The following is a 14,220-nucleotide window of genomic DNA, read 5'->3' as shown; positions in this document are numbered from 1 at the left end:
ATTGTATGAAGATATTAGCCATCATAGCAGGTAGTTTGGTGTCGGTATACCAATTCATTACGACAAAGCTCGCAAAGATTATGTGCCTTAAAAAGAAAGCTTTCGTGAATGATTTTCTAAGAGAAAACATTACACATGGCTGGAAGAGAATATCGAAATTTCCATCAGCTAACCCGTTCACTAAGAACAAGCTCGGTACGGTAAATAGCACTGAGCGTTCTTAACGAAAATGATACTTGCCGAGTTACAATGAGCCAATTTTTTAAGCTATCTAGAATTGATTACCCCGCATATGTTGTTACAAGGAACAATAAAAAATTGTTCAATAAGAATATAAATTTTTGGCCAAAAAAAACCATAATTTGTCATCTAAGGGTTAGCTGGAGATAATCAATTTCCTCAATGAATTTCTTTAGAAACCCAAAAAGAATTTTTTTATACAATTCATTAAATCAAAAGCCTGCCAAGCTATGTACCTTAGCCTTCATGAAATCTAAGCTCTTTTCAATAAATTTTATCGGCAATTTTGATAAAGATTTTCATTTTATTTCAATCTTGTATTAATAAAGCAGTTTCGATTCATATTTAAAACAAATGGATTTTGATAAAATTTATTTGTGCTAAAGTTACTTTTTCTACACACAATCAAAAAAACTTTAAAAGAAGAGATAATTAAACTGCCCAGGCGAACGGACTGGCTGCAGGTTTGGATTTCCCGTTTTTTCCCGTAAGTAGAATACGAACTAGTTTTCCTTGAAAAAGGAAAGACGCTGCTCCGTTACGAAAACATCTCTTCTCTTAGGCGGATAGCTCTCGTGTGCTGCGCCATGTTAAAATAATTTGACCTCGTATAACAGAAGATACGGCTTTAGCACTATAACACAAATCGATTAAACTGATATTTTCACTGAAACTGATGTTTTAAATGTGTACAAATACATCATACCGTACCAATTAATTATCAATTTTTTTTTTTTTTCAGTTTCTGGCAGTAGTTAGTTCAAAGGGCTTTTAAAAGCTTTGTGTTTTCTATTAGTACTATTTTATATACTGCTCAGATCAGTATATTATTCAATGTTTAAGTAAAATGTTAATTTCATGTTTTATTGATGCTCTCTAACATACATTCAGTAAAAAGAATATATATATAATTAAAATCCAGAAATAATTCTCTATGGTACATTTATAAGATTTATAAGAATTTTTAATTGCTTTAGAATGAAAAAATATCAGAAGGAATAAAAAGTAAAATTTTAATATAATATTCAGTAGATGGCACTGAAGTTTATCACAGAAGGCCATATTCTTTATGACCAGTTTCTTAAACCTCTGATTATTTATTATATGTATCACCAAAATCTGCTAAACGAACATTCAGTCGACCGAATGTTTTCTTCGCTGTGTACGATACGATAAGAAAAATAGACAGCTAAAAAAATTATAAAAACTGGCTGATTGATTACAAAACTAGCGAAAAACTAGACTGATTGTCTAACCAAACGACTTAAACAAAAATCGTAATTTGGGAAGAAAAATCATGCTAGGAAATAGTCACAATAAATTGTTATATGCAGTTATTTGTTTTTCAGTTTCACTATACTATAATAATTACATACCATAAATCACGTATCATGAAAGGTCGTAGTTTAAGTCTTCCCTGAAATACATATATCTCTATCTAAAATGCACAATAATATCTAAAATGAATATTTCGTGCATAGAAAATATATAAATTATCTAAAAGTGAATAAAAAAATCTTTTGGTGAATTAGTTTTTACTCAACATTTTCTGTTGGGAAGATGCAGGTTACAAGGAAATTTTACCCATAGTTTCATCCAAAAATTTAAATAATTCCATCATTCTCAGTTCGATTTTGTAGATAAAAACATTTTGATCATAGGGCGTTTAAAATTCATGAATTGCAAGTCTTCAAATTTTTTACCGATTTTTTTGGTTGACATTAATGCACTAGGATTTTCCAGTTTAATTTCTGTCACAATATATTCATCGATCGAATTTTCGCGAAAGGTTCCAAGGTTTGCTTTGAAATGCTCCAAGTCATAGTTTGATAATGCAAAAACGCGGTTTGTTTCTAGCCAGTTGGCAATAAGGTCTAAATCGTCATTTACAACGCCCTATTTAACATGTAACTTTTTGCCAGAAAAACACATCGAAAATAATTTTAAATGGTAGATTATCTAATAAGCCGACAAAATTTTTAAAAATTCCCGGCCCGCCAGCGGCCGGGCGACAAAGTCGCTGAAATCTAGTAGTTCGACGTAGGTTCGATTCCAGGCGGCTGTGTGAGAGCCTTTAGAATGTTTTCCATGTATAACGTGGATACAAGCAAGTTTACCTTAGAAAGTCCTCCACGAAGGCATCTTTCCCTTAGGCAGACAGCCCTCGTAGACTTTGCCAAAATCAAATAAACCTAAACATGGAAAAATTTCTGACGCCAGGCTTAATCACAAACAGGTTAAGTTAGGTCATTTGAGTACGGCAAAGAACACAGGTCTATCAGAGGATGACTTTCTAGGGGAAACTGATTCGTATTCAAACTACACATGAGGAAAACCACAAATACATTCTCGCAACCAGCGCATTCGCCTGGGTTCGAACCCCGGTCTAGCTACAATATTCAGTAGTCTTAATCACCTGGGCCAGTGATGGAGGATTATTAGAAACAAAAATTTTTAAAAAATAAAAACTTTTCACGTCTTTTAAAATCTTGAATTCTTAGAAAGGCAGAACATCAGAAATAAAGTTTAAAGAAAGAATACAGCAATGATTAATAATTGGATTTTTCTCTTTGAAATGAGTATTTTAACAGTACTAATAAACCAAAGAGTTGAGAAGAATTTAAATTCATTGTCGGATAAAACAATTTAAAACCAGTATTTACCATATTATGATTTGTTTTTGAAAATGAAATAGGTAACGTTCTTCATATCTGCCGATTTCGATATTTGAGTTGCCTGGTAAATATTCATATTACCTCTACTATTTAATATTCCTGCCTATAACATTCACGTAGCAAACTTCTTCAGAAGCATATAATTGCGAATTAAAAGGAGTGCTTTTTAAGGGTATGTAGTAAAGGAAATTTCACATTTCCTGTACCGAGATGAATTTCAGCTTATAACTGGAATTGTAACAACGTTTTCATATTTTAAAGTCTTAAGCAAATATGATTATATCTAAAATGCTATGTGTTTCCTTCAGTTACAGCTCTAAAACTTAAGAATTTACCAGAATAAAATCTAGGTAGTTCAATCAGATAAAACTTTTAAGACCTGATTCCGTTTCCTTATTTACTTCATAAAGAGAAAACTTGTTAGAAAAACTTTACAACGAAGTAATAAAAGAAAACTCTATCCTTTTTTAAGCTTTTTGTTAGCGATCTATATCAGCCACAGGTTTGGTTTCGCTAAGTTCAGGTTTCGTAATTTGTGTATATTTGATAGAGACTGAACGTGTTTGTTGAAATAATTATTATGGAACAGCTTCACACGTAATTAACGAATAATTACTTAAAAAGTAACAAATAATTCGAATTAATGAATAATTACTTTTTAAGTAATTAACGAATTAATTACTTAAAAAGATGTAATTATATCATCTTTTTAAAGATGATATAATATCAGTATAATATCTGTTAGTTATCAGTTCGCATCAGTACACAGTGGAGTTTAGTGATAAAATATGTTACGTATATCAGTTTAGACATTGAAGTGATTGCCCCATTTTAATATTTATTTGAAGTTGATTTAAAAGGAAAGGATTCCCATTTCGATAGATTATCGACTGTTTTCTCTCCTTCGGAAACAAAATATTAAACATTCCTAGCTGAAACCGAAAGACTAAGGTTTGTTTTCACCTGCTAACTTGCGAATTTGACAAAACTTGAAATGAGTTTCGAATTCTTAGGCAGAAGAAAAGAATTGCTGGTAAAATAAGAAAGTAATATTTATCTGATGTGAATGTTAATACCTCTAAAATATAATTAAATAAATAATGGTACTTCTTATACTATATTTTATGAAAAAAGTGTGGAATTTCTCGTCTCATGAACTATCGAAAAAAGGGGTGGCGCTGCTTATTCCAATTTCTTTCAGCTGACATTTACGAACGTGGAAAACTTGGAGATCATCTATCTTCCTTCGCATCAGTACACAGTGGGAGTCCCGAAACATAGTTCCACGTATGTGTCAAATTTTTCATCGTTTGATGCGTATCGGTAAGTTATATCAATGATCTATTTCACTTTTCTTTATCAGAAATTCAAGTTCCATCTATCTCAGCATACTTTCTGTAGTTTAAGAATTTCTTCTATTAATATCTTCATTTAAAACTAGCTAACTTTGTGGTAGTTACACAAACGCATGTGTTTCATATTTATTAATCTTTACACAAAGGTTTTATTTTATGTTTCTTTTGTAATAATTTCGAGAATGAACCTTCACCTTTCTGCCCCACCCCAGATGGGAAAGTGGTTAGTGACTCTGACTGTCGTACTGAAGGGCCAGTATTCGAATCCGGGAGAAAGCATGAATGTAATTTGTCCACCCCTTCATAGAAGGCAAAGATGGCCCACCTATTATACTCCTCCATAATAAAGAGACCACCGCTTCTGGCTTTAGTAGTGGCCAACGGCAATAAACAGCTAGAGCCCGCCATTCACTTTTCTCACTTTATTGTCTTTTTAGTATTACACCTCAGTTACTCTGTCCTAATGGCAAAGTGCAATCACTTAGTTTAAAATTAATATTCTCCGAATGCTTTAATAGAACAATTAATGTTTATATAAGGGTAGGTTTGCAACACTACAAGAATGAAAGCTAAATAAATAAAGTAGGGAAAATTGAATTTCTCTCTCTCTCTTTTTGTCGAAATTATTCTATAGTCTAAATATTTTGGCAATCGTTTTTTATACATCTAATTTAATATTTATTAATTACAATTATTTCAAAGATTTTAGTTGTTATCCTAAGAAAATTCATAAAATTATTTAAAATTTAAGGTCCACTTTTTTTTTTTTTCTTTTTCAAAAATAATAAGCTTACCTCTCTTTACTACTATACTGGAAGACGTTCTGGAGAACGTCACTTCATCCATTCCTTCTATGAAAACTACACTAGAGCCTTCTTATAGACAAATTAAATTATTGCAAGCTTAATGGAGGTGGCATGACCTGTTTCCGGAAAAGCTTTGAACACATTAATCCTATAATCATAAATAAATGCTTAAGGGTGTAAAGACTCTACCCTCATTTACGATCTTAAAGTGTGACATCATCAAAATTGCATGACGCAACCATCTTCCGCAGTAGTGGTTACCACGGTTACGATGAAAGTTAGGAGTAAAATAACCATAATCCATATTCTAAAGACTAACAGACTAAAGATAGTGCTTTTAATACAAAGGAGAAAAGTCTTTTCGTAAAGTTTTAAAAGTAGAAAACAAGGAAAATATGAACGAAGTCAATGTATAAGGTATTTTCCTCCTTCTTTCTGCATGCCATCGTAGTGTAACGATAGCACGAGCGGCGCGTATTTGAGAGGTCCAGGGTTGGAGTCCTGGGAAGGGCACTGCTCATTTTTCATGTCTCCTGCTTAAAAAAATCTTAATGACTACAGTGGGACCCGAGCTGATTCTTCATAACCAGGAGTTGGCGATTGGGTCCCCTAATCCCCAATCGTCCTTTAAAAGAGGGAGTATATAAGGTATTTTCTTCCTCCTTTCTGCATGCCGTCATAGTGCAACGGTAGCACACTCGGCGCGCATTCGAGAGGTCCAGGTTCGAATACCGGGGAGGGCATTGCACATTTTTCATGTCTCATGCTTTAAAAATTACCTAATGTCTCTACCAGTGCATCAAACATAAATCATTACTGGAGCTCCTTTTAATAAAGAGAGGAATCTATGCTTAAAATCGAAAGCTTGGAAGTAATCTGATATAAGAAAAGACAGAAAGGTGTAAAGAAATTGTAGAATGAGGTAATGAGATACACTTGGAAAAAAGTTTGAATTAACTAATGTGGCAATTATCTTCCTTGAATAATGTAAAGTTGTATAAACTTTCATCTAAGAAACTATTTTTTACGTAACATAAATATCCAATTATTTCTTTTCTGTTATTAAGTTTTTTCTTTGCGAAATACCACGCGAAAAAAACAATGTTAAGGTAGAAAGTACTTTTTTTAATTTGATAACATTCATACATACTATGCAGTCTTTTTCCTTGTTTTCTTTCTTCTTCGGGTAAACTATAGCTACGTTTGCTTCTGAAGGCAAATTGTTCGCAGTGGATACTAAATCATCTTCTCTTATTGTCTCTGGTGTAACAAGAAGCCAGTATCTTTCTCCATCCATCATACGTAATTTCTTCGCCTGTCAATTAAATATCAAGAATTTTGATTGTTGATAAACATTCACATATTACGAAAGCAATTGTTTAATTTACTAAAAAGTGGAATTGCTAAATAAATAAGTATCATAGTTAAAGAAGGCAAAAAAAAAAAAAAGGTTTTTATAGTTAACCATGCATTTAGGCATTATTTAACAATATAGGCGTAAATTCAAAATTTTCAAAAGTTCAGTAACGTACTTCAGAAACTTACAAACGTACTGCTCAAGTAGCACAGCAACGTCGTAACGACGTTGCAAACTCGTCGCGGATGTCGTTGCAAAAACGTTGCAATATGTCGTCGTTAAGACGCCCAGATGTCCGCGAATATCCACTGTTCTGCAACCGTTGCAAAGACGTCTTTATTAAATCATTGCAGATGAGGTTTTTGTCGTATAGACGTCGTTATTGCGTCGTTCGCAGTTGATATTTTGTTTGTGAAAGCATCGTATCACGACGTCTTAAAAACGCGTAAATGTTCGCCAAATTCCACTTTTTTGCAAACAGTTGTGAAAATGTCGTTATTATGTCCTTGTGTTACATATTGATTTATGCAGTAAAATAAGCTTAATAATTAATATATTTTTCTTCTTTTTGAAATTTTGTATTCCTTGAATTTATCTAAAGTTTAAATATTTTATCACTTCTTGAAATCCAGAAGATAATGCAATTTTTTCTCTTTAGAATAAATATGCATAATTAATAATAGCCTTAATTATTTTCAGTACTTTAAACTGTATTTTTTAAATAATTTAAATTCCAAGTCACGATTATTTAAGATTTCATCATTTTTTCCCTTAATCCTTTAGTATGTAAGTAAGAATAATTATGAAAGTGGTAATTATAAATATATAACATTAATAATAGGTTTTAAGTAAATAAAACTCAATCAGACATAAATAAAATTAAAGATATATATGAGGGTAAGAAAAAAAGAACGTTTCTGATTATGACAGCATTATCACATTTATTTCTGTTAAATCTCAGAGACATTGAAAATTGCCCCCGTCATGGTAAATTAGGAAGCGGTTCTTAAGGTAGCATAATTAGTATTTTACTTGAATTCAAGTATAACTTTATTCGCGTTTTATAGTAAAAAATATAACCATTGACTTCTATATCTCCAAGATATCCAAATGAAACACTGCATAAATTAGTTAATAAATGTGATCAAAAGTATTTCATACAAAAATATATCTAAATCTAATAACCAAATAAAAACTTCCCATATTCATATCTAAAATGATATAATAACCTAACAAACAACATACATGACAGCAATATTTAAGAAAAAACATGACCTAGCAATGTTTGAATGTATAAATAAGCAGAAGGAAGGTAACAGAACTAAAATTTCCAATTAATAAAAAATTATTGTTGTTTTTTAAATAGTAAACAATTAAAAGTACAATAATTATGGATTGCAGTATTTACTAATAATGCTGATGTTTTTAACACCATTTCTTTCGATCATATGTTAATGTATTTACTTACTTTTAGTTTCTACATTTTAGAATGATTATTTTATGCACTTTATATAATCAATAACTTTTCCTTTTGTTACTGTACAGAAATAATTTAAATAATATAGTATACGATAGTAAGCTAAAAACGTTAAAGTAAGCTCTTCGTTAAATAGCACACGACGAAACTTTTTGTTTCTATTTATTATGAATTTCTGTGTTATCACAAGCACATAAGAAGTAAGCGAAGAAAATAGAATATACTTAAATTTAATAAAAAAAATAAAACCTAATTTCCATCATTCATTTATTGAGATAATCTAATAAACATACATAACAGCAATATTTAAAAAAACGCAAATGACACAGTGTTTGGAAGAATAGATACCAAACGAAAAGTAATATAACTGCAATTTGCAATCAATTAAAAATATTTAGTGTTTTTTAATATTACACAATTAAATATCACATAATTATAAATTACAATATTTCATAGTAATGCTAATGTTTCCTTAACACTATTTTTTCGATCATACATTTAATACACTTTAAAATCATTAACCTTTTCTGCATACTATACAAAAGACAACATAATATAGAATGTGCATTATTATTAATTTTAATGTATTCCTTGTATTTTTCTAATATGTTATTACATATATATAATTCATCTTCAGCAGTCATTGTAAGTACTAGTCCAATAATTTCTTCCTGTTTTGAAAACTCATGAACATACCATAACAGCCTGAATTGTTGTTGCTTCTGCATGGATTGCATTTTCAGCAAAATCAGAAAATGCCTTAACGTTGTATGTTGGTTTTGGTTTTATATGAATTAATTCTAAACACCAAAACAATAATCGATTAATATGAACGCTATACGATATAGCACTTACGATGTTATAACCGAATCGCTAATCCGTGTATCCAAATATTGCACCGCTGGGGGGTCACGGAAGATTGGAAAAAAAAACCATCATATAATTTTAATCACTGGTAACACATAAAAATACTAGACAGAACACTATTTCACTATATGTGGACGATTTTATCAAGCTGCATCCGATATTTTCTTTAAACGATGCATCCAAAATTCAAAATTTTGGTGTGATCTTGTAGAGCATATATTCACAAACAAAATAAGCAGAAATTCGGCATTACCGCGAAGATTTCTACTCAATTCAAAATAAACTGCCATCACTATATTCTTGTGCTCTTTCTGTATTGAAGCTCTCTAGTATTTAATTCCGACGGTTAATTGCAAAACCATCAAGAAAACATTCCTGAAAATAAGATGGAGTCTGAAACTACTGTGCCATTAACTGACTTATTCGAATTTGGCAGCTAGCCTCTACCTCAGATGTTCGTTTATATAATCCTCCAGTTAATTATATGCATCGAATGGCAATCAGTTGAACAGCGTTTCAGTGTAACGTTTCAGCGAGTTATACGATTGCATTAAACTTTTCGACGGTTCTTCTGATAATTCAATAGAATCTTTTTTGAATAGCTTAGAAGAATTATTTCAATTGAATAGAATTACGAACAATGTTCACAAGGTTATATTCACAAAAAATATTTATTGGGCTCGCTAAAACATTTGTAATGTCAATATCGCCAAATCCCGAGTGTACCGTATACTAGGATTAAACCAAGCATTTTTAAATGCATGGAGATGGACAAAAACGTAACAAACAGTTCATCAGAACTTTTATATCTTCGCGAAAATTGTAATTTTTGCACTGTATGCGGTAAAAATGTTTCATATTATGTCAGCATATTAATTCAAATAAATTCGTCCTTACTTCAAAAATAATAAATAAAGTCATATTTCAGCAGTAAAATAATTGCTAACGTGTGATTTGCATTGATTTCGGAAATATGATTTTTTAAAATATATAAAATGCATAACTTAATAACTTACTTTATAGATTTGTTTCATTTTTAAATATTTTGCTATAATATTTATAAAAAATATTTTAAGTATTAATTATTTTAACAAAATTTTAACAATAATTTAGCACGTATTTTTAGTACTAATTAAATATAATAATTCAAGTATTTATATTAAATTTATATTTCATTAGATGAATCTACCTTAGATTAATATATTTAGATGAAATAAAGTAATGAAACATTGCAAAATAAATCTTATGCAGACTTCAGATTCTTGAAAGGGAAGATTTAGTCTCATCTCATTCTAAAAGTAACGCTGATGAACTATGAAAAAGATGCTAAAACGACCACATCTAAAAGCGGTCATATCAATGACGTTTCAGCGACGTCGGCAAATTTCCAAGATGCAACGGCAAGTATTTTGCGTCTTCGCAACGTTGTAGAGACGTCGTAAAACTTACCACGACCACTTTGCAAACTCTCGGACTAGCTTGCAACGTCGTTACGAAGTTGCCGTTCTACTTGGGTGAAAGTCATTAAATTTGTATAAACTCGAATTGTTCTTGTAATATCTACATAACTGTTGTAATTAAAATCTTCCTACTCAGATTTTATTGGAATCCGTTGTCATGAACATAAAAAGAACGAAATCTCGAACATATGTTATTTAAACTATGGGAAAGTAGTTTAAATAACATATGTTCCTTCTTGTACAGAGAGCATTACATGGAGAAATAAAATTCAAATTTTCGTCAATAAATGACACTTTACAGCAAGCACCTCTTCAGAACGGAAAATATGCTTCTGTGCAAAGTAGAAATTTATCTTTTTGCATAAAAAGCCAAACGTCTGTACTAGACCAGCGGTAGTCAACCCTTAGAACTTAACGGACCACTTCATATATAATTTTATATTTGGCGAACCACTAATATGAATTAAAAAGGTAAACACATTTTACAATAATAATCAGCAAACTACTCATATTTCGTTCACATTGAAAAATTATATGAAAAGTACAAAAATCTTTCCTTCTTGTACAGAGAGCTTTACATTTCCATATCACTGAACAGAAACTTCACGAAAAGCAAGAACAAATCGGCAAATGCAAAGCAATATCAATGAATTGAAAGTGTTATGCCACCAGTTTTTAATTATTGTAAACATAATAATCATCACTTACTCATCAATGGCGCCATCGATCAACAGTCAGACAAAACAAAAACGGAAACTTCCAGTTATGCAATTATAAACAAGAATGTAGATGATTCTCATAAAAATCTATCAAGTTGCCTATTGACACGGAGAAAAACTGTATTATTAACGACTACAATATCATATGTTTGTAATTCAAAAGGAAGAAGAACTCCAGTTCGCGCTATTATTGTTAACAGCAGCATATCCATGGATGCCAACTCTCACTTTCAAATATCGCTAAATGCACCTGCAAAAGTAGTTAAAAATTCGCTAAATTCAGAAGGAATTTCACTAAAAGTAGTAGGGAAAAAAACGTATAATCCATATTCCATAATAGTTTTTGTTACTCGTCATGTTTTAAACTAAATCTTCATAAAAATATAAATAATGCCCCAATTTTTTTGCAGACCATCCGAATGTTTTCACGGACCACCGGTTGGCGACCGTTGTATTAGACATCCACTTTCTTTTGACCTCATTAGAGAAAAAGGAATATAATCTGCTTATCAATTTACTTTTTGAGAAAAACAATAATTTAAATTTGTGTGTGGTCCCAGGAAGTGGATAGTGTCCCACTTCCTGAGGCCTCAAGAACTTATCAAAGAAGTGGCTGTTGCTAAAACTAAAGAAATTTTCTTTTCTCAGTATGCGCGGCGTTTCATGAGGTGCATTGCTTGGTGTAAAATGCGAAAGATATTAAGATCTATTTTGTAATGGTACCGTATAAAATACACATGGTAACATAGTTGAAGCCAAAGCAAAAGCTTACTTAATGTTGCGCGAGAATGGCTTTTGACAAAATGTGGCTCTGGAATATCACATGGATAATTGAAGTATTTTCTCTTATTCTAGAAGTAGTAATAAATACTACTGATGTTTAAATGCCACTGAAATGTAATACGAGACAGTTTATTGGGAATACACCACTGATTTATTCTAGGGCCATATTTCTTGGGACTAAAACATGAAGGTTCTGTAAAGGATTCCATTACAAATGGACGTTCCTGTCAGTTGCTTTCACAGCAGGTGTTTCCTGCCTTGCAGGAACGAAGATGTCTAGAGATGACAGCCTTCGTTTAAGATCAAGCAGAACTGACTTAAGACATATCGGTTGCAACTCACACTCATATTCAATTCGGGACATGCGGCCCCCTAACATGATCTCTCTTAAAATTATACTTTCTATAGCATGATCATTCTATTACATAATTTTTAACACTAAACATATTATTGCGACACATCTAGGACTTTCAGCATGTAGAATTTTAAAATGCATTAATAAAATGAATCTACCAAGATATCTTCACAATTTTGTTTAAAAAAATCACACTTTTTTCTAACTTGACATCTATTTCTTTCAAACAATTATTTTTCCTACAATAATTTTTTAAACTGCAATATCCCGAACTCAAACGTGCAGCTTACCTTTCTGCGGTTATTACAGAAATAAATCCTTGAGAACTCATTGAAGATCGTGAATTACTCATTGAAGAACTCATTGAACATTTTGCAGCACAGTTCTTCTAATTTTGGCCTGATTTTATAATACCTATGTTACAAGCATTTACTTAAAATAGACTGTCTAATTTTTTTAAATTACCTTTTATCTTTTTTTTCTCTTTTAAATTATATTCTGTATCTTCACAATTTTGTTCCAAAAAATCACACTTTTTTCTAACTTGACATCTATTTCTTTCAAACAATTATTTTTCCTACAATAATTTTTTTAAACTGCAATCTCCCGAACTCAAACGTGCAGCTTACTTTTCTGCGGTTATTACAGAAATAAATCCTTGAGAACTCATTGAAGATCGTGAATTATTTATTAACTTTAGCTTTGAAAAACCTGTGTTCCACAGAGGCCTCAGATATTAGCATGTAAGAAACATACTTGCAATGCAACTGACACGTTTGCGAAATTGTTTTTCATATTTGGTTTCGCACATATACTGTATTAGTATGAGACAACTGTTTGCAGTTTTTTGTAACATGGGGATAACTCCTCTAGTTCAGCCGTAAGATCTGATACATTTATATCTCCTTAGTTTAATTTCGAATCACTTACAGAAAACAAGAAATTCTGGAAGCCATGTATTTTGATCGCAATGTACATAGAAAGAATTGCTGTTTTTCGTATTAAAACAGCGATTTGTTTTCGCTGAACAAAACATCAGATAATTTCACAAATTCGGCATTGCGTACATTAATTATTGGACAGGCTATTCATGACGCGATATAAACACTCTACCACATTTTCCTCTTTGGCGCACATGAGGTGAATGGCGTTTCCTTAAAATAAAATCACTAAAAAAAATATTTTATCTCTAAAAATAGAAAATCCTGCTCAATAAAATTTGTGATTTATTTTTCAAGTGGCCATACATCGGCAACAACAGCTTAACGCTCTCAGGAATGTGGTTTTTGAAGCAGTGGATCAGTTGCCGATGCAAAGCCCTTTCTTTTTCTGGCAGTTTTCTAAATTGCGTCTTCATATGGCTTCCGAGGTGGTATACAACTTCATTTCTTGCCCGTTTTCGGAAATTGAGATGGAGGGTAAAACAGAAATTTTTTTCTAAATTTTTTGGACTAGAGTATTTTTGGACACTTTTTTCACACACAATTTTTTGGACACTTTCCCCAAATTTATTAGACTAGAGAATTTTTTGGATTCCGCAAATTCCCCTTTAGAGATCTCAGTGCTTTAAAGACCATACTGGTGGATGACTGGAAGTCATTTCTCCAAACCTCATTTTAACTTCCTTATTGAAAGTATTAAATTGCATTTAGATATGTGTATGCAAGACAGGGAAGATTACATTCCTTATTATTGTCATAAGTTTAGGTTTGTTTCCAAGCTGTTCATTATTTTTCCTTTAAATCTAGCAATAATGGATTATTTTATGTTTTTTACAACAGTTTTGTATATTCGTAAGTATCCACATTCAACTTTTAGTTCGTATATATGTATTACGGTGTCTTCAATAAATAAATTAATTTATATTTTTTAAATTCTTTGAACAAAAGTTCAAAAAGTTTTTTAATTTGTATTTTGTGCACGTAAAAGTACTAATTTACCATCAGCCTATTTTATTGACTTCACGCGGAGTCCAACACACGCCTGTTTCTTCTCCCCTACAAATAATAAATTGTGTTACTAAAAATGTGTTTTATAAATAATTGTAGAAATTAGAGATTAATGCAACTTTCTTGATAACTAATAATGTAAGGATAAATTTTATTATCAATTTTCATCACGAAGAT

The 14,220-nt window shown here is 31.3% G+C and overlaps 1 protein-coding gene across 1 annotated transcript in view; it reads right to left on the bottom strand.

Annotated features, from left to right (window-relative positions):
* LOC118194137 (ionotropic receptor 93a-like) overlaps positions 1-14,220 on the bottom strand; it is a 71,735-nt gene that overhangs the window by 43,586 nt on the left and 13,929 nt on the right. Inside the window, exon 5 of the mRNA XM_035365319.2 lies at positions 6,227-6,391. Coding sequence (XP_035221210.2) covers positions 6,227-6,391 — 165 coding nt within the window. The remainder of the gene's footprint in view (positions 1-6,226; positions 6,392-14,220) is intronic.

This window comes from Stegodyphus dumicola, chromosome X1 (genome assembly GCF_044657685.1).
Source record: "Stegodyphus dumicola isolate Sdum_Otavi_A_Nest chromosome X1, ASM4465768v1".
In the NCBI taxonomy this organism is placed as follows: Eukaryota; Metazoa; Arthropoda; class Arachnida; order Araneae; family Eresidae; genus Stegodyphus; species Stegodyphus dumicola.
The sequence above is the reverse complement of the archived record's forward strand: the minus strand, read 5'-3'. Positions and strand labels throughout refer to the sequence as shown.